Source organism: Chrysemys picta, chromosome 6, assembly GCF_011386835.1.
Source record: "Chrysemys picta bellii isolate R12L10 chromosome 6, ASM1138683v2, whole genome shotgun sequence".
NCBI lineage: Eukaryota > Metazoa > Chordata > Testudines > Emydidae > Chrysemys > Chrysemys picta.
In genome coordinates, this window is record NC_088796.1 from 38,582,252 (window position 1) to 38,610,172 (window position 27,921).

A 27,921-nucleotide genomic window follows, 5' to 3' on the forward strand; every position below is an offset into this window, starting at 1 on the left:
TTGTTGTGTGCTGAGAAATCCTAACTGCAAAGAGTTCAGTACATTCAGACAATTTAGGCACAACCAATGTCAACACATAAAGAAAAACTGCAGTGATTTAAGATTATAATCACATCAGTTGTGTGTAGTGAGTCTTTCTTCATAATTAGGGGTAACAAAAAAGAGTTAGTAATGCAATATGAAGATAACCTTTTAGATGTTTAACATAGATTAATTCACACTGTATGTAGCTACCATTTAAATGCATGGAAAAGCAGGAGACTAAAAGTTGTTGCAAGGTATATTCTATTTTAATTTTTTGCTTAATTTAACTGCAAGTCTTCAGTGTTGCTGAGGCTTCTGATTTTTATCATGAGTCTTGTGATATTTGGCATATGTCAACTGGAAACTGATCTTTTGGGGGCTCAATATAAAATGTGTTCCAGTCTCCTCTTGATGGTGCTTGAGAAGTATTAGAAGATGTTTAAACAAAATGTGAACAGTAACTTCTTCCTGTTGCTGACGGCCATTCTGATATTGGGGAGGCCCCATTCTCAGTGTGAAAAGTGTACTTTTCGGTAAAATGGTTACTGCCTAAAGTAGCCTCACTTAAACTGCAGATTTTAATTATAAACTTTGGGAAAATAATTTTAAATTCATCTATAAATTTAGAAGAGTTCTGTAACCCATGGACTGCCTGAATCCTACAATAAGCCCAACAGAATACCTCTTTTTTTATGTTTTTATTTAGCACTGACATTGCAAGAGCTTAGATCTGATCATTTGTAAGGCCCCCACCCTACCATGACTATTTGAATATTTTCCCTTTGTGTTGGACATTTTTCTTGGCATATTAACAATTTATAATTTAAACAGTTTTTTTTTTAAGGTCCAGAAAGTAGTGGTGTTTGTTTGACAGTGCGGGGGGAGGGATAGCTCAGTGGTATGAACATTGGCCTGCTAAACCCAGTGTTGTGAGTTCAATCCTTGAGGGGGCCATTTAGGGAACTGGGGCAAAAATCTCTGGGGATTGGTCCTGCTCTGAGCAGGGGGTTGGATTAGATGACCTTCTGAGGTCCCTTCCAACCCTGATATTCTGCGATTCTATGATTATGAAAATCTGTGTTTTTTTTCTCTCTCTCTCACTCACAGCTGGACCATATAGTGGTTTAGGCGAAATCATCCATCGAGAGAGTGTTCCAATGCACACATTTGCCAAGTATCTCTTCACCTCTCTCCTACCTCATGATGCTGAATTGGCATACAAAACTGCACTGAGAGCCATGCGGTATGTATTCAGACCTCATCTAGAAAGACAAAAACAAAGATCCAAGTCAGAAAAAATTGCTGTAAACTGATTAACCCCAAAGAAGGAAGGCTTGATGATTGAAGGCGGGGAGTCAGACCTGTGTTCTAATATCAGCTCTTTTACACTTAGGATAAATTACTTCAATCTCTGTGCCTCAGTTTCTTTATCTGTAAAAGCAATTAATATGTGCAATAATTACTGCCTACCTCAGAGGTGTTGGGTAAAATCAGTTATTTGTAAATTGCATTGAAATCCCCACTTTTGCTGCAGTGTTGCAGACACAGAATCATCTTAAAAAGAAAAAAAAAAAAGACCACAGTGACTGATACAATCATGCTCTCCCTCTTGTTGATCTGGATGCTATGTGAAAGGTAGTTGTGGGGGTCATGACTCTAACAGCTCAAAGTTACTTTACCATTGAAAGTGGCAGGTCTCAGGACCTTCTTCTGTCTAGTCTGTTCTGCAGGACAGTTTATTCCCCAAACCCTTTATTATTTTACAAATTCACTTTATGGAGTTGATTTTAAAGTACATTTTTTAAAATAATGGTCTCTGCTGCTGTGTAGTTCAGATCAGTTTTCTTTTTTTGTTTGCTTCATTACCAAGCAATCTTGTACAGATCTAGATAGAAGATAGGAATGAGATTGGAATTAAATTGGATGTCAAGCTGCTAAAAATATCTGAAGGACTGGTATCCAAGTTGCGCTCTCAGTATTTGGGAGAAAGGGCATGCCTAAGGAAGTTCTCAGTTTGCATTGGCTTTACTTCTCAGGGCAGCAGTGAGTATGAATGGCTAAATTCATATTCTCCATTCTGAGTACAGTGAAGGAACTGGCCCCATCTGGATTGCCATGGATCCAATACTACCTAGAAGTTCAAGGAACTGGCTACTAGAAATGAAACCTGTGAAGAAATTTAAGCACTGGTTCTTACAAGTAGAATCTATGAGGATACAATTCTCAGGTCATAAAAATACAATTATAGAGGTTATGCTCCTGGTCTCTGGATCCAAGATAGTGAGAATTGGTTGCATGATGTTGAAGGCCACAAAATCTAAAGGAGTAATAATGAGTCATTCCAGCAACCTGCACAACTGGTCAAATATTTTGGGACATGGTTTAGAGAGATTTGACACAATAAATAATTGCTTGCTGAACCTAGTTTCAGAGCACACAAGAAGAGAGGATACTCTTGATTTAGTCCCAAGCAATACATATGAGTTGGTTCCAGAAGTAAAACAAAGCTGGAAGGCAAGCAAAAAAGTGTATTGGTGACCAGCTGCAATAATTTACTTTAGCCAAAAGGATGTTCTTTCTTTCCAAAAGGAAAACCAACTAGGCCGGGTAAGTCTAGGTTGGGGATTGGAATATCTCAGAAATTGCTGACAAATTGCCAGACACAAACAGATTCATTCTTAATTGTCACTTAATTTCATTCTTAGTTTGTAAGCTCTTCAGGGCAGGGACTGTCTCTTCTTGTGTGTACAATGCCTAGTACAATAGGGCCATGACTCTAATTGGGGGCCTCTGGACGTTATTACAACGCAAACACTTTAATAGTAATCAGAAGTTTGAAGTCTGCAAAAGAACCACTAGGAATGTAATTGATCATAAGTCTTTTGTCTAGGTAAAATACTCTGGTACTTAACTACTTTAAAAAAAAAAAAAAGATTCTGGGGGGCAATATGATGGGATCCCAGTGTGCCCATCCTTTTTTAGCTTCACACAGACCGTTCCACAACCTTCCCTTTAGTAAATACCTTGGTCTAGCTTTTTTTACAGTGTTTCACCCCACCACCTTTTAAACATACTAGTGCAGTTACAGTATTTACATCCCCCCGCTTTCTACCCCTCCTCCAACTGGTGGAGGAAGGTGTCTCCTCCCAGAGAACTCCCTTTCGTCGGGCCTTGCGAGCTATTTTTAATTTTCTTTTCCCTCTCTCTCCTGCTTCTCCCCCCCTTGAACCTTCTTCCTGTGCTCTTTTATCCATGGGCTAATTCGGTCATTTATTATCCAGCCCCAGTCTAGTCTGGTAATCGGGAACTCCTCTCCTTAATCAGGCCCTCCCTGGGGCCTGATTGGTTAAACGATGACCAGAGTGCTGGTTCAGTCGCTGATTCCCAGTACTCTGTCAGAGGCGGTAGTGGTCTTTAATTTGCAGAGAACCTTACCAGGCTGTACCATGTTAACCGGTTAGTGCAATTAAAGACAGACCCATAACATTAAATGAGCTCAGTTAAGAAGGAACAAGCCAGCAGAAGTTTGCAAAAGAAAATCACTTCTTGTATTTGATTTCCTTGCCACTGTCTGATAAATAGAAAAAAGAACATATTCATATTGATGTATTTAGACTATCAAAAAGTGTTTGACAAAGTCCCTCACAAAATGTCAGTGAAGCTTTCCTCAAAAGATGAAAAGTGAAACTTCTGCCATAGATTAGAAACTGGTTAAGAGAGAGAAAACTGACTATGATTAATTGGTCAGTTTTTAACATTAAATGAAGATAATAGTGGGATGCCCAAGGATTCATACTAGGATGGTGCTTACCATATTTAACAACGATCTGGAGAAAGGGGCAAACTGTGAAATGGCAAGAATTGCAGATGACACAAATTTAGGTTAGAGAACCCAGGAATGTAGATAAACTCAATGACTGCTTAACTCTGACAGATGAAACTCAGTGTATTAGAGTAACAATTTGAATTATTTATACCTAGTTCTGAGTTCTAAACTAAGGCCTGGTCTACCTTAGAGTTAGGTTGACGTAAACTGCGTTACATCAGTGTAATTGTCAGTGTACACACCACATCCTTGCTCCCAGTGATGTAAGTGCCTTGCTACACTAACATCATAACTCCACCTCCACAAGAGGCGTAGGCTTATGTGGGTGTAGTTAGGGTGATCGTGTCTGTGGAGACCCTGCATTACTTACATCGGCTGTTGGCTGTCATTCCTGTCAATTTCACAGCTCCATGACAAGAAAGCCCGGTGCCAGTGGTTGGCTCCAGCTAGAGCCCAGCTGCCCCCCACCCTGACTCCCCTCTCTCAGCTGGGCCGCTGCCCATGCTCCCCACTGGGAACCCTGCTGCCCCCAGACTCTCCGCTTCCAGCCTGGCTGCTGCCTGGGCTTCCCACCTCCGGCTCCCCACTCAGGGAGGTGAGAAGCCTGGCCAGCTGTCCCCTGCTCCTGGTGGGGAGCTGCACGGAGCTAAGAGCCCTGGCTTTCAGTCCCCACACTGCCCCTCTTCCGTCAGTTGAAGCGCTCCTGGTGAGGACGTGCACCTCCGACAGAAGGAGGGTAGCATGGAAGTCAGCCACCATAGTAATTACTGTTTATAGAGTAGACATGCCCTAAGTATTTGCTGGAGAGGGGAATATGGATGCCATTGTGCACCAATCAGTGAAATCTAACGATGTGCAATAATAGTTAGAAAACTAAACAAGCTGCTAGGCTATAGTAAGAAAGGGATCGAGTTCAATACTGAAAATATTATGTTGTTGTTATGTGAATCAGTGGTGAATCCTTAGTTTGCATACTATGTTCAGTTCTGTTCAGAGCATTTAAAAATACTGCAGTGTTTGTGTGTGTGTGTATGTGTATGTGTTGCATGTGCATGTGCGCATTTGAGAGTGCACTCCTGAGTGCTTGACTCTGCAACTCTTAAATATTTTTGGATGTAGTAGCTATATAGTTTGGAGATGAGATGGGGCATGAGGGAAGTCACCTGTTAGAGGTATATAAAATAGGAAATGGTTTATTCTCTAGTAAACAGAGAGCTCCTACTTTTATTTATTTTTATTTTATTTATTTATTCTTAAATAGAACAAAAGGCACACAAGGAAATTCAAAAGCATCAATTTAAAATAGGTAAAACAGGATACCTTTTTTTATACAATGCACAATTAATCTGATGGAGTTCATAGCCACAAGATGTATTGAAATTAAGCGCTTTGCAAAATTCCAGAAAACCCTAGACATTTATATAAATATTATACATAGGTAAATTTCATGGGATTAATAAAATAAGGGATATAAGCCCTCAAGTTTCTGAACATTAGGAATGGCCATACTGGGTCAGATCCATGGACCATCTGGCTTAATATTTTTTTTCTGATAGTGGCCAGTGCTGGTGCTTCAGAGGGAAAGAACAGAACAGGGCAGGTTTCAAGTGGTCCGTCCACTGTCGTCCAGTCTCAGCTTCTGATAGTTGAAGGTTTAGGGACACCTGGAGCATGAGGTTAACAGCCATTGATGAAGCTATCCTCCATCTAATTTTTTTCTAACCCAAATATGTTTTTGGCCTTCAACATCTCCTGGCAATGAGTTTCAAAGGTTGATTGTGCATTGTGTGAAGAAATACTTCCCTCTGTTTTAAACCTGCTGCCTATTAATTTCATTGGGTGTCCCTTAGTTCTTGTGTTATGTGAACAGGTAAATAATGCTTCCCTATTCACTTTCTCCACACCATTTGTGATTTTATACACCTGTCATATCCCCTCTTAGTCATCTCTTTTAAGATGAGCAGTTTGTCTTTTTAATCTCTCCTCAGATGGAAGCTGTTCCATAACCCTGATCATTCTTGCTGCCCTTTTCTGTACCTTTTCCAATTCAAAAATATCTTTTTTTGAGATGAGGTGACCAGATCTGAACACAGTATTCAAAGTGTGGGCATACTATGGATTTATATAGTGGCATTATTATATTTACTGTCTTATTGTCTGTCCTTTTCCTAAGAGTTCCTAACATTGTTAGCTTTTTTGACTGATGCTGCACATTAAGCAGATATTTTCAGAGAACTATCCATGATGACTCCAAGATCTTTCTTGAGTGGTAACAGGTAATTTAGAGCCAGTCATTATGTGTGTATATATAGTTGGGGTTATGTTTTCCAATGTGCATTACTTATCAACATTGAATTTTATCTGCCATTTTGTTGTCCAGTCACCCAGTTCTGTCCGAACCCTTTTTAACTCTTTGCAGTCAGCTTTGGTCTTAACTATCTCGAGTAATTTTTTATCATTTGCCAATTTTGCCACCTCACTGTTCACCCTCTTTTCCAGATCATTTATGAATATGTTGAACATCATAGATCCAGTACAAATCGTGGGGACACTGCTATTTACCTTTCTCCACTTCGGAAACTGACCATTTACTCCTACCCTCTGTTTCCTATCTTTTAACCAGTTGCTGATTAATGAGTGGACCTTCTTTGTTATTCCATGACTGTTTACTTTGCTTAAGAGCCTTTAGTGTGGGACCTTGTCAAAAGCTTTCAGAAAAGTTCAAATACACTATATCAACTGGATCACCGTTGTCCATGTTCTTGTTGACAAAGATTTCTAATAGATTGGTGAGGCATGATTTCCCTTTACAAAAGCCATGTTGACTCTTCCCCAACATATCATGTTTATCTGTCTGATAATTTTCTTTACTATGGTTTCAACCAATTTTCCTGGCACCGAAGCTAAGCTTACTGGCCTGTAGTTGCCAGAATCATCTTTGGAGCCTTTTTAAAAAATAAGTGTTACATTAGTTACCCTCCAGTCATCTGGTACAAAGTCTGATTTAAGCGATAGGTTACATACCATAGTTAGTAGTTTTGCAGTTTCCTTCAGAACTCTTGGGTAAATATCATCTGGTCTTGCTGACTTATTACTGTTTAACTTATCTGTTTGTCTGGGCATAAATCAACCAGTAATAGCCTAGGATTTAAGGTACAGGAGACTTTCTGATGCCCCAAGAGAAAATTTAGGAGACTAGACCAGTTGGGTTGCAAGTCTGCTTCTGTTGCTGCTCTGTCACTTTGTACAGTGAACTATCAAGCAGTGATTGCCAGGGATCGCTTTCACGCCTGTGGTTAAGTTGTTCCCTTCACGGACTCCCTGCCTGATGAGAAAAGCAAAGAACTAAAGCCCATCATGGAGGGCCAGAATATATTTCAACACAAGCGTTGTACAATGTATTCGACACTTCAGTAAGATCAATGTCAACAGCTGTAACACATCATCTTTCTGAGAAAGGACCTTGGACTTTCCCCAGAAGCCCAAGTCATGGTTGAAGACTTGATTTTTTGAAGATATTGACCTTTTCAGATGGAAAAACAGATACAATACTAGAGAGATTCAGGAAGACCAAGTTGACAGTCAGATCCTTGGGATCCAGCCACCCTTCAGCATGAGACATCCTTTAAGTCTGAGAGGTAATTCCTACCTGTTCAACCACCACCTCAGTATGAACAATACTAAAAGGGTCTTCTTATTCAGTTACATGCGGATAAACAGGAACTGTCAGCATGGCAGAGCCTGTTCTCATTAACTCATCTGGCTCCACCTGCAGAGGCTTTTGGAAGAGTTCTGCCCTCCACCCTTAATTATCCTCTTTCCCTTTTGATGTCTGGCTTTATTAGTAGTACAGTAGAACCCCAGAGTTATGAATTGACCAGTCAACCACACAACTCATTTGGAACCGGAAGTATGCAATCGGACAGGAGTAGAGACCAAAAAAAAAAAAAGCAAATATAGGACAGTATTGTTTTAAATGTAAAGTACTTTAAAAAAGGGAAAGCAACATTTTTTTTCTTCATAGTAAAGTTTCAAAGCTGTATTAAGTCAACATTCAGTTGTAAACTTTCGAAAGAACAACCATAACATTTTGTACAGAGTTATGAACGACCTCCATTCCCAAGATGTTTGTAACTCTGAGGTTCTACTGTAGTAGTATTGTTACAGTGTGGACTAGAGATGTGTGTTGCAGATAATGGAGGCTATGTGATCCAGTCACACCCTGTTCTGTCTCTGACTGCATTCCTCATCACTTTTCAGGAATTCCTTTAATGAGAACATTCCAAGACATGATATTTTTTTTCTCTAATCAACCTAGAAGCTAAGGAAGCACCTCAGTGATATGAGGGAAAATATTTCTAACTCCTGATACAAACCCAAAAAGAGAAGATTATTTTATATTAACTTGAGAAAAACATATATACTTAGCTGAAGAGTTAAGTTTTATATGATGATTACATGGCTATGACTCCTTCCGTAAAGCAGAAGGACTAGTTGACTAACAGCCTATGGCCTATTCCATTAGATTTCAGATGACATTCATGACAGGGATGAAAATATTTCTTAACCTTGAAATCTTTAAAGCTACTACATAGAATTCAAGTCACACCTTCATGCAACGCTGTTCTCAATTTAGGAGAGCAGCGTTATTCAGGAGAGTTGTGCTTCATTATTCACAAAAGCTGGTATTTTCAATGGAGTCTTAAGTACTTAGCCCTGTCTCTAGATGGTGTGACTACTAGTCAGTCTCCAATGCACAAAAGTCTTCACAGCCAATTCTAGATAGAAAGTGTTACTTGCCTGTAACTGGAGTTCTCGGTATCCTGCCTCTGCATATTCACAATCACCCACACTCATTCTCTGTTTTCTGGAGTTCTCCTTTAATATACTGAATGGGCAGAAAGGAATGGAGGGGAGTTGGAGCCGATGTCCCTTCTATATACTTGGGTCTGCACGGGGACTGTATGTGCTACCCTCAACAGCCACTGCTCTCTAGCACACTTTCTTTATCACAGGGCATTATGAACTTTGTTTGGACTTCATTGAGTTTTCTGTGCATAGTGAGGACAGAATTTGGGCCCAAATTAGGAATGGATTTTTTTTGTCTGGATTTTAGGAGGAGTCCGTTTTAGGTCATGTTTAATCAGAAGGCAGCTTCAGCTGAAATCTTGTTAAATAATTTGTTGCTTTTTAAAAATGAGATTTGAAAAAGTAAGGAATAATAAAATGCCTGACTGGATCTAATTGAGGCCTTCAGATCTGCTGCAGTTTTGACTGTTACTCTGATGTTTTATAATCCATCAAAAATAACATGAGAGCGCACAGTTCACCTTTTTACATTGGGCTTGCAGAGGGTTCTGGAAGCTAGGTGGTGGTAGTGAAGTATAAAGTGATCACTACAAGATTTCACAAAAGCTGTGTGTTTCATGCTCTTTGTCTGGTTGCTGTCATTCATAATCTATTATTCAGTTCTACATCTTCTGCATGTAACAGTTGGAAGTACTCTTGTACCCAAATCATTTTTTCTCCTCTTTCCTCCCCCTTATTGACAAAATTTACTAACTGAGGAGTTTTTATATATATATATATAATATATATATATATATAAACACACACACAGTGTAAATACCCTTGAATGGGTTCAGGATGACATTTTCCATTCTCTAAGACTCTTGAAGTTGCTTTTGTATGTTTTAGGAACCTGCAGAGAATAGAATGACATGCTTCTGTAAAACCTCAGTGGTTTTACAAATAGATTCTATAGTCCTTAGTGAGTAAGCAAAATACCCTCCTACCTAAAAAAGAGATACTTTTTTTTTATTTAAGCCCAAAAGCTTGTGAATAGTATTGTAATACATTTCTTATTGAACCAATTTATTCATCACCTAATGTCTCAATGCAGTGGACTTTGAAGAGCCTTTCCTGACTGGAGAGATGCCAATTTCCTTCCTCTTCCCATTTAATTCCCTTCAAAAATAAATAAATAGTCAACCCAGTACAAAAATAGTAACAACCTTGTGCCCAAGTTTTTTGGAGTCCTGAACCAGTACATTTTTTAGGATTATTGGAGAGAGTCTATGCCAGCTGAAGGGGAGATTGGACTGAGGTCTGCTGGGGGCTGGGGATCCAAGCATTTCTGATGTCTAGTGGGAGGGAGATTGTCACTTGTTTTGCTGGTTGGAGGGAGGCATGTCACTTGTCCTGCTTCCCTGAATGTGACTAGAGTCCAGCTGTGTCTGCAAAGAGCACTCCCCGAATAGGGACAGGGCTTTCCAAATCAATGAGGTGTCTCATACGTTTTTGTAGTGTTTGGAGCAGTAGTTTGGAGAAGGTCAAGAAGCTGGCCAAAAGAGAGACCATGCATCAAGGCTCAACACAGCCACATCTGGGCCTCCATTGTTGCTCAAGTAGAGAGAAGAGAGCATGTGTTGTGGGAGGAAAGGGAATAGATGGGGAGCTAGAAGTGGGAGAGCCATAAGGAAAGAGTTGGCCAGTCATCAAGACAATGGCATTGAAACTGGGACAAAATCCATTGTTACTATAATGGGTCAACAAGGCATAATGACTGCCTCATTAAAGCAGAATGTCCCTTAACCCTTGTCAAGAGACTGATCTTTTTATGAGAGGTTTTGTTTCTTTACAGTCTTTCTGTGGTTATCGTTCAATATTTCATTAGCCTTTCACGTCTTACCCTGAATTATCATGACCTGGAATGCAGAAAAGAGGATAAGAATTTTCTTTCAGGATGACTAAAACCTCATCTTTTCTAATGGTGATTATCTGGCATACTGGATTTTAGTGAGGGAGGCATGGCTGGTGATCATTTCTGCTATAGCTACTCTCCTAACCCTTCCAGCCAGTATCCCTATATAGAGCATGGTGGTCACTTTTCTGCATGTAAATTCTCTTTTATTACTGAGATGGTTCTAGATTAAGGTAAACCCAAGGAAATTCTAGCCTCAGGATCAGGCATTGGTGCCAGAGAAGTAATTTCAAAAGAGAGAAATGACTACCAATCACTGCAAACTAGGGTCTTTCCTCTAGACATGCTATTGTATAAAATGTTAAGAGTTTCTAGCCCTCATGTGCCAAGAAGCAAAATGAAAAAAATTGTTGCATTATAGTTGAGTAAAATGTCCAATTTTCTTTTGGATTTTGACTCAGATGCTGAAGTCTGTTTGAGAATCCCTGTCATTCATTGCATACTTTGTTTTCTGGTAGGAAGCTTATGTACAAGTCATGTACAGTATATTGGAAAATATGCATCTCTTTGTGTCTGTGAATTTCTCCACTTTTATTTCTGAGAGCTGCGGTCCAAAGACTAAAGTAGAAGTGAAAGATTTCAGCCCTTTAGATCACTGAGAGAATAACAACGGTCCTCAGTAGTGAACAGCTTAATTCTGCTTGTAATTCTAAATTCTAATTTTCCTATTGATACTTAAGAAAGAACATGTGTCAAATATGGGTGACTAATGGTTAATTAGGGTTTTGGCAATCTGACTTTTAGCGTCTAGTTGAAAGAACATGGTTTGCTACAGCTTTTACACCTGAATGGGCACACTTTGTACAAGCAGCCAAAGTGCTCTTGTGGCTTTGTGATTGCTCATAGGTAACCCTAGTTATAATGATGATGATTGAGTGAAAAGAGTGTATGTTCTTTCCTATTTTCAGGTTGCTAGTATTGGAATCTACAGCTCCATCAGGAGATATGTCCCGCCCACACCACATTGCATCAGTTGTTCCAAACCGCTATCCCCGTTGGTTCACGCTAAGTCACATTGAGTCCCAGCAGTGTGAGTTGGCATCAACTATGCTAACAGCAGCCAAAGGTAGCGTTATCAATAAAGCTGATATATATTTTTAGTAGACATGCTATATTACCAATATTGTATTTCATACACAGAGTGAAGTTAATTTAAAACTGCTGCTTAGGAGTCTGAATTTTGATCTGAAAAGCACTTGAGGAAGAAACAGCTAACTGAACAAATTTAAGTCTGTCACTTGGTTTTCTAGCACTGCTGCTAGACCAGCTGGATAGTGGCCAGACAGACCGGGTTCAGGTCTGAGACAAGTTTATTTGTTTTGCAGTGGCATAATGTGGATGGCAAGACCCAGCAGTGGACATATCAGTTCTAGAATTCTTAAATTAAGACAACTTTGTAGAATTTACCTAACTAACATCAGCAGGCACTGGAGGGATATTTGATTTCATGTTTTCTGTTCACATGCATTTAGTTAGTTCTTTCTAAGAGAACTTGTATAGCTGAAACTTGCTTATATTGCTGTAGTTCTGGCACATGTAGTTGTAACATCTGCACCATTAGTGAATGTTTTTAGGTAACCTAATTGTTTCTTTGTTTTGTGGTTTTGTTTTTACATTGCAGGTGATGTTCGGAGGCTGGAAACAGTGTTAGAATCCATCCAGAAAAATATTCACTCCTCATCACACATCTTCAAGCTTGCCCAGGATGCATTTAAAATAGCAACACTCATGGACAGTTTGCCAGACATCACTCTTTTGAAAGTTTCTTTGGAGTTAGGCCTTCAGGTATTCCCCAAATTAGCTATTGCTGCAGTAAGAGACTGAGAGTCCTTGGACCAAATTCAGCCCTGCAATGGTGGGTGCAGCTCCCATTGAAGCCATTGAGAATTGTACCCACTTATGCAAAGTCCAAACATGGCCCCTTCTCTTCACTGATTTGTATAGTACTTTGATAAATATAGGGCCAGCATATGGCACCAGCTTTGGCTCTCTTACACCATACAGGTGGTGATACAAGACTAGAACACCTGTCTGGGGGTCTCCCCCAATTCGGGGGTAGCACGAGACTAGTGTAAGCAGCCACTGTATAGGAGTGTATTCAGGATGAGAGGAGGAATGGCCAGAGAGCTAAGTTCTCTGGTTATTCTGGGCTGCAGAGAAACCAGTAGGCAGACTTGCATGTCTGTCTAAATTAGAGCAGCCAGCCCTTGTGGCTGCTCTAACATACATGTTGGGGCTGCTGTGGCACCTAGACCAGACCAACATTAAGAAGATGAAAAAGTGGCATAAAGCACAGAGAGGCAGTTGTACACTCGTGTAGTCTGAGTGAATGGGTCTTCTTTGTGTTATGCTGCAGTCAAAAAAAAATTCTTCAAGGAAATTGAATCTTCAGTTTGCAAGGGACTGCTTCTTTAAGAAGTTCTGTTTGGAAGCTATGTGCATACATTTCATTACTGGTGGGGAAAAAATATTTTCTTCAGGTGGCCTCTTTGCATTCCTGGTCTTGGGGACGCACAGATGGTGCAGTATGGGCCTATGGAACCTTCTACTAGCAGAGTCCATTGGAACAATTGGAATGCAGAGCTATAAAAGGAGGAGAGGGGGAATGCTCCAAGAACCTTAGTTCCTTTGTGGAGAGTAGTGGAGAGACTGGGATCCTTGGACCCGAATTCATTGGAACCCACCATTTTCAGTGCCATCACAACCTTTGTTTAGTTAACATTTAGTTCTTTCTGTTTGTTTCATTTCTTTTTTTCTTATTTTGGATATTTTTATTAAGGACTTTGTGGCGTGGCACAGGTCTTTGGTTCCAATATGTCAGGACTCAAAGAAAATAAAAAAGAAACCTAGGTTCAAGTGATGCACCTCTTATCTGTCAGCTTTCTGCTTTTGGACACAGATGTGCTTTGTCTGGCCCTCTAGAGGAGTGGGGAAGTTGTTCATCGTCTCATCGCTGTATATGCAACATCTCCATCCTCAGGGCCTGAAAGGAGCATCAGAATTTCCTGGAAGCTATGCTGTTGCAGTAAGCATTAGTGACTAAACCCTCAAATTGCAAACACAATGATGCAAGGGCTGGAAAACTAGCTTCTGCTCTAGTCCCCAACGTGGTTTAAAGAGCCCGACAAAGACCCAGCACTGGCGTCTGCCTCCCTGACTGGTGCCAAACCAAAGGGGCCAGTCTATGGCAATATTGCAAAGATCACATCCAGCAAAGCAATAAACAGTTGGCCTTACAGGTGTCCGCCTCTGCTGCAAGAGCCGGTCCTCAAGGGCCTGCCTCTGAGAATCCGGGACTTCCAATTTGTCACACTGAGGTGCAAGAGCACGTCCATAGTGTTGTGGTCTCGAAGTCAGAGTCACAGCAAAGGGTGGTATTGAAAGCTAAGTCTATATGGGATCATCCTGCCCCAGATCCATTGTCATTGTTTCTGTGCTTGAAGCCTGATAAGGCACCTGATATTTCCTGTGATCAGAAGAGGGCCTTCGTGCAGCACTGTATACATTATCCTCTGTACTTGAAGATAAAAATAAAAAGCATATGCAGTGAGGCAGGTTCATCCTTCTCCAGGAAAGAAAAAGAGAAATCTTGCAAGGCTGAATCAGTTTCCTTAGCTATGCAAACCTCCCGAGAGATGCAGGATCCTCCCCTTGGACTTCTACTGGTGCCCCAGGGAAACATCTCACCCCCTTTCAGCTTTTAACTTAACCAAACCATTGTCACCCTTGGAAACTTCCTCGGATTCAGAATCTGGCCACATCCAGCCAGAGAGCTTTATTTGCCGTTCCCCTCACAAGGAATGGATCAAGAAATCTAGAGAGCATTATTGAGAGACTGTTCCAACCTTTCAGATTGTGTGAGTTCACTCTCCTGCACCCAGGGATTATAATAGGAAATTGTAAACTTGGTACTGGCAGAACTGGGAAGGTACCACCATGGGCAGTGTGGCCATATTCTCCTTCTAGTAGGCATTGCCGTGAATTTAAAAAGGCTAAAGGAAGCTGGCAAAAAGGGAGCCATTTTCCAAAAGAGTTAGAGTGAAATGCCCTGCACTGGAACCATCCTGCCTGGATATGTAGCTCTTGCTAGTATCAAGGGAACAGTCTCCTTTACTTGTCCTGGACACACTCCCTGAAGAACTAGAGGCCTGTTGAACCTCTGAAAGTAGATCTGGATGTCCAATCCTGTTCCTCACCAGAGGATTTGTTCCACTTCCATTAACTCAGAGGGAATGGTGACTACATTAAACATCCCTTTGGTAACTTTAAACAAAACTACATGCACAGTTGATGACACAATTGTTTACCCTCTAGGAGCAAGATTACCCTGCCAATTCTAGATGGTTTATTATAGGCTGGCAAAAAATATCTAGTTAAACCTAACATCTGGACCAGCAATTTCTAAGAAAGCAGACAAGTTACCTCTGCTGATTCCTGAGGGCTTTGAGTTCTTCCAGACCCATACAGCTATTATTCATTGGATGGCAGCTACCACTACCAAAGAGCTAAAAGATCAAGTCCACTCTACCCCCTTTGAATTGAAAGGATAAGAAGGTAAACCCTAGGTAGAAAGAATTTCTCCTCTGCCACACTGAGAATTAGAATGGTGAACTGCCAGGTGGTGATGTCCAGATACCAGTGTTACCCAGGGGGAAAAATAGTGCACTTTGCACAGTCTGTACCAGATCAAAGGAAAAGTGTCCCAAATCCCTTATTACCAAAGGTTGGTCAATTGCTAAGCATACCTTGTATCTAAAGCTGTAGTATCCACGATTACATTGAGGCACCACTCATGATTACATTTGTCTGAACTATTCTTGGAACAAGAGTCAAGGTAGAAGACTTCGCTCTTCTTCCCCATCCCTCTTCAGGGATTCTTATCAGAAGAACTTGCTAAGATCAGAAGTTCATTCACTGCTAGAGTTGGTGGGTGCAATAGAGAAAGTTCCTAAAGAGTTTCCACAGATGGCATTTTATTCCAGGTACTTCTCATCCTAAATAACGATGGTGATCTTCAACCCATTCTAGACCTTCAGAAGCTCAACTCTTTCTTTCATCAGAAAGTTCAAATTCCATATCCGTATCCTAGCTTCTGTCATCCCCTCCTTCTCTTTCCAAGATTGGTTTGTGGCTCTTGATTTACAGGATGCTTATTTTCACATCTTAAGCAGATATTTGCACTGAAAATACCTGAGGTGTGGTGTGGGAAGAAATCATTATCAATGCAAGGTTCTTCCATTTGATCTGTCTGCATCATCTTGAGTATTCACAAAGTGCCTTTCAGCAGTGACAGCATGCTTGAGATGTCAAGGTATCCGTATGTATCCTTATTTGGATGATTGGCTTACTAAGGCATCCTCATAGCAGGAATGAGCAAAAGCTCTATCATAAACATGTACCTTATTCCAAACACTGGGTTCAGGAAAAACTGATAGAAATCACAGAGTTATGACTGAGCAAGAGGGGAAGGTGGCCTTGGAGCATTTCTAGATACTCAGAGCTTTCCATCTAAAAGAAAGCTACTTAAAAATCCTTATGGCAATAGAAATACTACCTGGAACACAGTAATAATCTCCCTGGAACTGATGTGTGTTATGGCTTCAGCAATGTATGTAACTCTATATGCACATCTAAAAAAGAGACCTCAACAGTACTAGTTAGTTGAATGCTATATGACAAATACTGATGGAATGCTTTGTAAAATTGACACTACCCAGGGATGTGTTCCTACCTCATATGGTGTAGTCATAAGAGCTGTATTCAACCCCCTGGCTTCCTCAGCCATAGTCAACACTTCCGATCTGAGCTGGGGAGCTCATTGCAAGAATTCAACAATTCAGTCACTAAAATGCTGACGTGAAGGCTTTTTCACCCAGAAATTCCAGAGTTGAGGGATATGTTGGGCTCTCAAGTCCTTTTTTCTTGCATCTAGCTGGCAGAGTGGTTAAATATCAGATATACTATAGTGATGTTTTACATGAACAACAATGGGACACATTCCAGCCAGCTGTGCAAGGATGCTGTATGTAGGTCTGTAGGACTGCTGCATAGTGCACTGAAACTCTTCACCTTGAAGGCAAGGACAATTATAAGCTCAATGGGGCAGGAACAGTCTTTGTTCTGTACTGTGTCTAGCACACTGGGGTCTTGGACCATGCCTAGGGCTCTTAGGTGCTACAGTAATACAAATAATTAATAATATAATTGAAGGTCAGCTGAGTGGAGACTTACATGACCAGCACAAGCTTTCACTGAAGAATTCCATAGCAAAGACATCTCCAAGTTGGGGTATCTGGAAATTAGACCTACTTGCAATTTCACATGTCAGAAGTTTTGCTCCAAATCTGAATGAGACATGGTGGGTGAGGTAATACCTTTATTGGACTGACTCAAAAGCTTGTCCCTTCCACCAACAGAAACTGGTCCAATAAAGGTATTACCTCACCCAACTTGTCTTGATCAGATGTATATATTTCTCATGGGGGAAGGGAATGCTGAATGTTGTTTTCTCAGTGATATTCTCATTATGTAATATGGAGGACTCTTTGTTGTGGTCATCTAGATTTCTACGGGATCTGCACAGTTAGCTGCAGCAACCTTTCTGTACAATTTCAGGTACTGAAAATTATAAACATGTTACTTGCTTCTACTAGAACAATCCTTCACAAAATTAGTTACAATTTTTACTGGAACAATCACATTTAAATATAAAAACGAGAGAGAAAGAAACAGCCTATTTGCAAGGATTTGAAATATGAAGGTACTGCTTTTAAAAACCAGATAAGGCACCTTTACTAGAATTTTGATCATGTTCGTGTTGAGCTTCTTTAAATTGAGGTTTCATTCTGATAGAGGAGTCAAATCATTATTGATTCTGAAAACAGAAACAACCACTGGAGACTTGGCAGAATTAAGCAGCAGAGCAGATCACAATAAGCAATAATACTAGTATGTATCACAGCAGTCAAGTGAAAGGCAATACTAAGGGTCTAAGGAAAAAAGTTCATGGCTAGCCTACTCAAAATAGGCATATATATCATCATCCATTTTAAACACCACTTTTTCTACTTGAAAAGTCTTATATTTATAATGAAGCATTTGATTATTTTTGAGGGAAAATAAAATCTTTTATCTGACCTTAAAAGAACTGCAGTTTTATTGTGTGATGTAGAATGTAGTTCTGAAAATAATCTGTCCTTCCAATAGAACTGGTCAGCATTTTTCAAATCTTTGAAATTTGAACAAAAAAATGACCATTTTGGGTAGGATTTTTTTGCAATTTTTCAATCAGTGCTATATCTAAATAACACAGATTCTTAATTGTTTGTGTGCTGTCTCAGCTTTGTAGCAGAATTCATTTGTCTTAAGTGTCTATCAAATGCTTGTTTGTTTTTAAATAGGTGATGCGGATGACATTGTCAACATTGAATTGGAGGCGGCGGGAGATGGTGAGGTGGTTGGTAACCTGTGCAACAGAAGTAGGTAAGTTCTGCAGATATTGTCCAAGGAAGTCATGCCTTCATTAGCCTGTCTTAAATGGTTTGATGGTTTCATTTTGTTTGGCTGTGTATAGGCACTAAAAATGTCAATCACTTTCTATTGGTGCGCGGAAATTACTTTCTGATTAGAAGTCTTTAATTAGAGCAATAACAAGCAATTTTCTTGAGCACATAAGATAACAGACACAGCCCAAGTAAAATCAGGACTGAATAGTTTGGTATACTTTGTCTTTCAGGATGTAGAATGAAGCAATTAGTCTATTCCCACGTGTATCACTGTTTGTGGACTTGTGGTCACTGTACACATGTTAAGAAGTAGTGTACTCCGCAAGTAGCTTCATTGATTTCAGCATAGAGTAAGGTACCACTCAACATGAGTATGGATGACAGACTTTAACCTTGTAATTGGAGTCTAAGGGAGAGGTGCTCTGGTAGTTAGGGTGCTAGTTTGGAACTTAGGCGACCCAGGTTCTAGTCTCTGCTTTGCCACAGACTTCTTGCGTGTGGTTTGGTGAGTCACAGACTCTGTGTGCCTCAGTTCCCCACTTGTAGAATGAGCATGATAATATTTCCCAACCTTACAGGAGCATTAAGGATAAAAAAAAAAAACGGAAGTGCTCAGATTTTGCAGTAATGAAGGCACTATAACTATGACCTGTACAGCAATTTTAATTGTCGTTAGTATTTCTCCATTAAAGCACACTTACGATCTTTGTACATGCTCCTACTTTTCATGGATTTGAGTCAGATTCTGTCTAGTAGATAGCTGAGACCACTTTGTGTTTCAGAACTTCATGAACCCACTTTTCCTGTTCAGGATTACTTTGTCCTTTCCCTTATACTTATCTGAGAAATTAGTACTGTTGGTAGCCTGGAAAATATAGTTTGCCTTTCTGTGCAATGGTGCAGTGTTTTATTGCTTTTATAGCTTGACTAAGTATCTCTAGATACTAGAGCATGTCTTTTATTTTGTTCAGTTGCCTGTGTACAAATAAAAAGCCTTTATTCATACCATATTACATTAGCTCACACATGCTGGTAGAAATAGTCAATAAAGAACCTATAACATCATGCAAACCACTTTTAATACTTAATTGAGTTTGTAAAGCAGGGACTCTGTCTATTTAAATGAAGATCTGGCATTCTCTGGTTACATTGTATCTCTTGCACACGAATAAAGGGTGCACAAGAAATGCCAAGTGCAACAGAGGCAATGAGGACCTCTGGTTGTGGTTTAGGTGAGCTCACAGGCATGCGTAAATAGGGTCTAGCCATAATAAGGCACTCTACTTGCCTATAGTCTTCCATTTATGGAGCCCACCAGTCATTGTTCTCTCCCACAAGAGCAGTAAAATGGTACTAAAGAACACTGCACACAAGCAGAAAAACCAGTAGCATGTATTGCTAAGAATATTTCCCTCTGAAGGAACATATCAGTTGGTATAAAATAGTTCTGGAAAGCATGTTTATAATTGAATACTCTAGTACAGTGGATCTCAAACATATCTGATTGCCCCTCTCCCCCCGTTCTTTGTTTCTGTAGTCATTTATCTCCCCGTCCTCCCCACCCCCACACCATCCCCCAGTACATATACCACCACCCAGCTCTGAAGGCAGAGCAGAGAGCAGCAGCTGCTGACTAGGTGCCCAGCTCCGAAGGCAGCACCTCCACCAGCAGCATCACAGAAATAAGGGTGGGAATGTGAAAAGTGATACTTGTCAATATCACTTTTCACAGCAGATTTAGCGCCGCATTGCCACCTGTACTGCGCGGCTGCAGGCACCCTGGGGCTGACAGCCAAAGCCCTGCTGCCTCCTAGTGCGGGATTGGGAGTCAAAGAGAGCCCAAGCCCAGGTGGCGGAGCTCCATCTGTCCCCTTTTTCCCTCCTCTTGGGTGTCCATGGCCTTTCTGCACGAGCCCCAGCCACCTGGAGCTGAGGGCCAGAGCTCTTCACAAAAAACAAAACCACGCAGCTCGTGCCTCCCTTGACATATTCCCATGCCTCCCTTGTGAGGCCCACCCTATAGTTTTAGTGCCAAATACAAACACATGAGCAGTTTTGAGATAACTTAAAGTGTTTTGCCCTGCCATGAGGGGACTATTGACATAGAGAAAAAGGAGGTTAAATGGGTCTAAAAATATTAGATTTTGAGGGTTGATTTGAGCTACTCGGTCAGATATTGAGATTTTTGAGTTCTGTAACTGGCCCCACATGTAGGAGCCAGGACTTGTTATCCAAAATGCATTATCTTAAATAACAAGAAAAACAAGATGTCTTTCCAGGAAGTTAAAACTTTATCATGTGACTTTTTCAAGTTCTCTAACAGCTTCAGTGACTCTACAAGAGAGAATGCAGAGTAGTCTTATTTTAATGTGCATTTCCCATCATGTTATCTCCATTGAGTTTGGTTGCCTAAATAGCAGGTGGTTGGATGTACTGATAATCTACTAGGCTTAGTTTGAAAAGAGGGAAAAAAAAAAAAAAAAAAGTCACGGTGAAAACCTCTTTCTGGCTGAATCCTAGTGATTGTCAATTGTTGATGATCCTGTCTCTCTCTCTCTCAGGTGTTTATGCACTGGATAGCATCATGCAGAACTGGTTTACACTTTTCACTCCAACCGAGGCCACTAGTATTGTTGCTACAACAGTGATGTCCAACAGCACCATTGTCCGTCTGCATCTGGACTGCCATCAGCAGGAGAAACTGGCCAGCAGTGCTAGGACGCTTGCTCTACAGTGTGCCATGAAGGATCCTCAAAACTGTGCCCTCTCTGCACTGACCTTATGTGAAAAGGATCACATAGCTTTTGAGACCGCTTACCAAATTGTTCTAGATGCTGCTACGAAAGGCATGAGCTATACGCAGCTTTTTACTATAGCACGCTATATGGAACATCGTGGTTACCCTATGCGGGCCTACAAGCTGGCCACTTTGGCCATGAACCATCTCAACCTGAGTTACAATCAGGACACACACCCTGCCATTAATGACGTTTTGTGGGCATGTGCGCTCAGCCACTCCCTTGGGAAAAATGAGCTTGCAGCTATAATACCTCTGGTGGTCAAAAGTGTCAAATGTGCAACAGTACTGTCAGACATTTTGCGTAGGTGTACTTTGACCACTCCTGGGATGGTGGGACTTCATGGAAGGAGGAACTCTGGTAAGCTCATGTCACTGGACAAAGCCCCTTTAAGGCAACTCCTGGATGCCACGATTGGAGCCTACATTAATACAACACATTCACGACTCACACACATCAGCCCTCGACACTATAGTGAGTTTATAGAGTTCCTTAGTAAGGCCCGAGAGACTTTCTTAATGGCTCATGATGGACACATTCAGTTTACACAGTTTATCGACAACCTAAAACAAATCTACAAAGGCAAAAAGAAACTGATGATGTTGGTTCGTGAACGGTTTGGTTGACAAAAATGTGTGAGGGCGGGGGGAGGGGAGGGGAGGGAAGGGGTGGTTTGTTTTTACTTGAGCCTGCCTTTGTATCCTTTTTAACTTAAAGAAACAGAGCCACACCGGTATTATATGTGTATAGTTATATTGAGTTTGCAAACTAAATTGTCATGTTGTGAAAGTTTGTGTGTTTATTTTTTTTCCTTTCTTTCTTTTTTTTTTTTCTATTTTGTATGAGAGAGAGGTTAAAAAAAGGTTTGGTTTACACTGAGTATATGTTGTCAAGTGGCAAAAGCCCACATTGCTCTCCTGTTCTTTCTGTATACGTTCACAGCCTCAAAAACAAAAATATATATTGCAATGGCTTTAAAAACCAAACCAAACACCTCCATCCTGTGATAAGTACCTCGAATGGATCCAGCTTTACTCCTTTGTAACTCATCCTTACATTTCAGCATAGTTAAACAAACCAACAAATGAAATACTAATAGTTAAAAGGCTGACCACGTGGCTTTGCAGTGCTGTTCATCCAGAAGCATGGCACACAATGCTTGTGCATGTGGAAACTTAGCGACTGTCAACATACATTCTCAGGGATTTATCAAAAAAAATTAAAAAAAAGAATGAGAGCATTTATTGTACTGTATATATATTATAGTATATGTCTGAATATTGAAAAAATATAACATTAACTAATTTATAAAAAAAAATTCTATGTAATGCAAAATACTTGAAGCTGCAGTAGCTTGGTTTTAAACAAAAAAAAAAAGAAAACCTATCAGAAGGACTAAAGTGCGCCTTGCTTCGGGGTTGGCTCAGGTGGTGAACTATATGCTGGGCATCTATGCAGAGCCACCTTTTGAATTGCATGGTTGGACTGATACCTATTGGGGGAAGTTTTATTTACAACCTGTGTATACATATATATGTATATGTATATATACACACACACACACACACACATGCTTGTAACAGGCACTATAGTAAAGAGGGACAACAAAACACACAGCCAGAGCAGCAAGCCTTAGCATTAAGAATACAGTATGCCAGAAGTGGGGTTTGTGCCTCCTAGCCTAAGAGACTTAAAGAAATATCCTTTTTGACACAAAACACAAAATGTTTTCCAAAATGATTGACATGATACATTACGCCTTTGCAGTGAGCTAATAATAAGCTAACCTTTGTGCACAAATAACATATATATATAATATTTTATATATATATATATGCTGCATAGGTATTTTGACTTTGTGCAGGACAGAAAGTTGTGTAGGTATGACTGTTCTACTTTTCAGTTTATTTTTTAATATATTTTATTTTCTCTAGAATTACTCAAACAAAAGCAGCCTTCTATCTTGCCTTGTCTTAATGCTTTAAAATAACCAAACTGGAGATCTAACTACCAAACTGTTCATTATATTATTAAATACCAATTTTGGTTACAGTATAGTGTCTTTACTTTAGCTGATGGTTCTGTATCCTTGTGCTTTTTAAAGCAGTTTTTATGTTTTGGTGCAAAAGTTGTCCAGTGTCTCTTGTTCCCTTCATTAGAGAACATGCTAGAGGTATGTCTGTAGGTATTTTTGGTTAGAGAAACTATTTCATGCTCTCCATTTTATTTATTATAATAGGTAAAGAGGTTGTACTTCATCACCCATGTAAACATGCTCATGAAGTTGAAAGTAATTCAGATTTGATACACTGATATCAATTTATTTATGTAACTAAATCACTGTTTTATAAACTTGTTAATGATCAACAATTTTTTGTTTTGATTAAAATTAGTTTTTTGAAAGTTGATTCTGCCTCCTTTATGGTGTCTGTTACTGCAGCTCAATTCTGTAAGTGTAGCTTATACATCTTACATTCCACAGCTTTTATGCCCGGTGTAATACTGTATTAAGATATTCCATGGCCATTTCTTTAGCAATCTGTTTACTGGGAATCAAAACCTTGGTTTCCCAAAAAATTTGTAACTGGTGATTTTTCAAAAATTTCAGTTCTACCCATTCTTGCATAAAGACAGAAGAAATAGTGGTAAGGCATATGGGAAAGAATTAATGCTGCTTGCTAATAAAGACACTTAGTCTGTTGTATAATAGAGCCAGTTCAGACATATCTCCCAGTGTGGAAAGTAGAGCTTGCTGATGCATCATTTTCATGGAACGGCATTCGTTAGGTTGATATGAGAAATTTGAAAAATCCTTGTATATGTGGTAACACGGTACTTTTTTTCTATTTATTTTCAGTTTACTTGTATATTTTCTGTAATCCACAATATGTAGAACAGCTCATTCCACACAGTATTGAGAGTCACTTCCTTCTCACTCATCAGTCAACATCCAGGATCCTCCTGTTTTCTGAACCACTCATTATGAAGTGATCTAATGCAGTTCTCATGACCTTAATGAATCCTGATTTGTATGGCTAGTTATCTTTCTGGGAACTGGGGGAGGGAAATGTTCCATTGTAACAGGAGTCCCCTTTTCTTAATATTCTATCAGCTGTGAAATAAAAAATGGGTAGGAGTTAGAGGTGCACAGAAACCAGACTACACTGAAATGTCCCCTCATTTGTAGAACGAGAGCGAGAATCTGGTTGGCTCCACTGTAAGGTTCTCATCTATACCAATCCTGAGACAACACTTGTAGAATAGAAGGTGCAGTGACACACATTAATTTGCAAAATAGCTCTGTTAATAGCAAATATTAGATATGTGAAGATTGTCCTCTTGTATGTGTCTGATACTTGGGGTAATAGAGCCTGCTGTTTATAGTCAGAAACACTTAACTTGGGCCTAAACATTTTTTCTTTGTACATGTGTGGTACCAGAATATCAACAATACCATGTAAACCAGATATTTTGTACTCTGCTGGGCTGAAATCTTAACACCTTCAACATTAGTCATCTGTGCAGATGCACATCCTGGATTTCCTCTGCCCTCTTCCAGACTCTGATATCATTGAGTATTTTGATACCATTAATAATGGATCTGTATGTATATAATACATCTTGCAAATTAAAACCAAATGAATGGGAACACCTCAGTTATTGTGACTGCTCTTTGCACGGAACTGACCACTCTTGTGCTCTCATTCTAGGATTTAGTTGACTTAGACACACTTTTTTGTTTTCTAGTTACTCATTCTTCACTCTGTTTGCCGAGTTCTGTTCCTTTGTTCAACCTCAGACCCACCAGGCATTGCTTTTGCCATGCAATAAATTTAGACTGTATACCCTGAATTCCCTCACTTGACCCCTTCCTGTGATTCTTCCATTCCCTTGTTTGGGTACCTTTAAGTATCTTAAGATGAAGGGAGAATTAGCAACTAATGAATAAAAATGTCAAAGCATTGTCACTGTGCCCCCAAATCTGCTGTGCTGTGAGGCTTGTGCCAGTTAGCTGACAATGGGGGAGGGAGAGGGGGGTTCTGAGATTTTGTGCCATGTCTGATGTAAAATGCATGTCCAAGGCAATTAACAGCCAAGCTGTTATAATTCAACAATATCAGCTTTCCATAGGCTTTGGTCCCTTCTGAATCCTCCTTTTTTTCAATCTGGCTTCTTCCTCTGCCATGCTAGGATGTTCTACAGGCCTCATGAAGATTATATGGGATTCTTGAAAATAAGAGTGTCTTTTTGGCAATAAGCAGATTCCAATTAGAGGACTTGAAAGTTCCCAACGCCTAAAGTGAGGATGAAGATTATTATTTTTTTAAATAAAATAAATATAAACAAGACTTATTTTGATGTCCTAATTTAAAAACGAAAGATTTCTTTATTCTAGAAGAGGTGAAGACCGAATGCTGCACTTACCTGCCCCCCAATGGATAATGAGAGAGAGAGAACTCAGTCTGGCTTAGGATGTAGCTCAGTGATTACCTATCTCTTCAGGTGGGCATCCTTTCTACAGAGGATTCATTATTGTGGACAGTGTAGATAGCAAAATTGAAGCCCATTTAAAGAGAAACCTGAGGACCTTTTGGGTTAAAATTAGCCTTGACATAAATGCATGCAACTACCATTAACTTCAATAGGAGTTTTATCTTACTCCAGTGCTGAATTTGGTCCATAGGGTTGTCTAATAAAGCAGGCATTTCAAGCTTCTATAAGGTGAGGTCCATGTTAGCATGAACCAAGAAGGAAATAAACTGCTTATCAATAGAACGCTTCCCGAAAAGCCAATGAAAAAAGGGACACTAATTTTGGAAGACAATACTAGTTGAGTAAGAGAGTCCATGTGCTCAAATATGTGGATAAAAATATATTTCTCTCTTCTGCAGCACATAGCTCCATGCTGCCCATGATCACCATGAGAACCTCACATCACCCTTGTGAGAAAGGAAAGTAATCCTCTGTGCTACAGATTTGTGCTACAGACCTTATCCTAAGGTCACAAAGGAAGTTGGTGGCAGAGCAAGGAATTAACCTGGGTCACGTGTGATAGGCCAGTGCTCTAACCACTGGATTATCCTTCCTCTGGTAACTTTAGGTGAAATTTCAAAGAGCTGGTGTTTGACTCGATGACCACTTCTGTGACGCTTGTCTGGCAACCTATGAACGAACCCCTTGAAGCTTTTACTTGTAGCTGTACTTTCTATTTTGCCCCTCTGCCTATATATGTTCACTGTCTAAATCAGAGCTAGGGAGAGACTATTTCTCAATGGAATTGGGTCTGTCTTCATTTTGCTTTTTAGAGGTTTTCAACCCTTATTTTATTTCCACATCAGGTGGTGTTGGTTGTTTTTTCAGGAGAAACTGTTGTGCCTGTGACATAAACTTCCAGAAGTGGTAGATATACATTAGTCTTGTGGACAAAGGGATCATTGTAATTTAACTGTCTGCTCTTCATTTCTTTATCTCAGAATCTGTTTCCTTTAGTGCTACAGTTTTACTCCAGATCTGGAGCATATGGAATTAACAGAGAAGAGAATTCATAAGAACGTGAGCGAGAAATTGAAAAGTAAGATGCATGTGCATGCATGACTTACGAGGAGAGGCTGAGGGAACTGGGGTTATTTAGTCTGGAGAAGAGAAGAGTGAGGGGGGATTTGATAGCAGCCTTTCAACTACCTGAAGGGGGGTTCCAAAGAGGATAGAGCTAGGCTGTTCTCAGTGGTGGCAGATGACAGAATAAGAAGCAATGGTCTCAAGTTGCAGTGGGGGAGGTCTATATTAGATATTAGGAAACACGATTTCACTAGGAGGGTGGTGAAGCAGTGGAATGGGTTACCTAGGGAGGTGGTGGTATCGCCTTCCTTAGAGGTTTTTAAGGCCTGCTTGACAAAACCCTGGCTGGGATGATTTAGTTGGTGTTGGTCCTGCTTTGAACAGGGGTTTGGACTAGATGACCTGCTGAGGTCTCTTCCAACCCTAATATTTTGATTCTATGTACTCTTTCTATTGGTAGTTCAAGTGTCAGAACAGTCTGAAACTGTAAATCTCTGTGGAGGTATCTTACAGTACCAGGTGAAATTAATTCAGGACAGTAAATCTGCTAATATGTAGAATCAAAGCTTTAGATGGTTGATTAACTGTTTCTGCACTAGAAAGAAGTAGTGCACATATTCAGGAGGCCTGCATCTTTGATATTATAGGGCTATTTATTTATTTAATTTATATTACTGTAACATCTAGGAGCCCCAGTCATAAACCAGAACCCCATCGTGCTAGGCGCTGTGCAAAGAACAAAAAGATGGTCCCTGGTCCAAAGAGTTTACCATGTGAGTATAAAGGCAAGAGTAGAACTTGGTCTTAAATAGTTTAAGTATGAACTTTATTGTATACATTAAGAACTAGCTTTTATTCCATGGAAAACTCATAATGTTCCATCACTCATCTGATTTCTTTGTATTCATACAAACTTATTCCTGTCACTAAAGAAAAAGTGGGTTAAATGCTGCAAGCTTTCTAAATTTCTCTATGAAAGAAAGTTGTAAAACTTTTTTTTTTGCTTTGTTTCTGAAGAGTTTTGTCAAATTATAGAATAAGTTACACCTTAGTGAGTCACAATTGGTGCTTTATATCCAGAGGGGTTTGAAGGCATTGGTCATTCCAGTTTAGATTGGCTGGGTCAGATTCATCCCTCCTGAAATTCTATCAAAGCCCCTGGAATTGTATCAGATACAAATTTGGTTAAATTCCTTATAATCACTTGAAAATACCTCCAAGATTGGTACAGAGACTGCTTTATGAATCCCTCTCTGTCGTACGGCCAGCACCTCCAACCTGAGTCAATTGCTCTGCACTAGGAGAGAACAGGATGTAACTCAAAAAGTAACTATGCCTGCTACAAAACACACCTCTATTTTAAAGTTCAAGTGTACCAAGTATTGGGTGGGAAGCTGTGAAACCACCATTGTGGTAACAGGTGCTGAATTCTGCTGCTTTCTCAGC

At 40.0% G+C, this 27,921-nt stretch overlaps 1 protein-coding gene across 4 annotated transcripts in view; it reads left to right on the forward strand.

Moving 5' to 3' along the window:
• ZSWIM6 (zinc finger SWIM-type containing 6) overlaps nucleotides 1-22,298 on the forward strand; it is a 162,680-nt gene extending 140,382 nt beyond the window's left edge. For all 4 annotated transcript variants that reach the window (XM_005281038.4, XM_008174488.4, XM_005281040.4 and 1 more), the window contains 5 exons: nucleotides 1,132-1,267; nucleotides 11,522-11,679; nucleotides 12,235-12,398; nucleotides 18,014-18,095; nucleotides 20,680-22,298. In XM_005281038.4, the coding sequence (XP_005281095.1) occupies nucleotides 1,132-1,267; nucleotides 11,522-11,679; nucleotides 12,235-12,398; nucleotides 18,014-18,095; nucleotides 20,680-21,542 (1,403 nt within the window). In that variant the 3' untranslated portion in view covers nucleotides 21,543-22,298. The remainder of the gene's footprint in view (nucleotides 1-1,131; nucleotides 1,268-11,521; nucleotides 11,680-12,234; nucleotides 12,399-18,013; nucleotides 18,096-20,679) is intronic.
• Nucleotides 22,299-27,921: the final 5,623 nt, after the last annotated feature.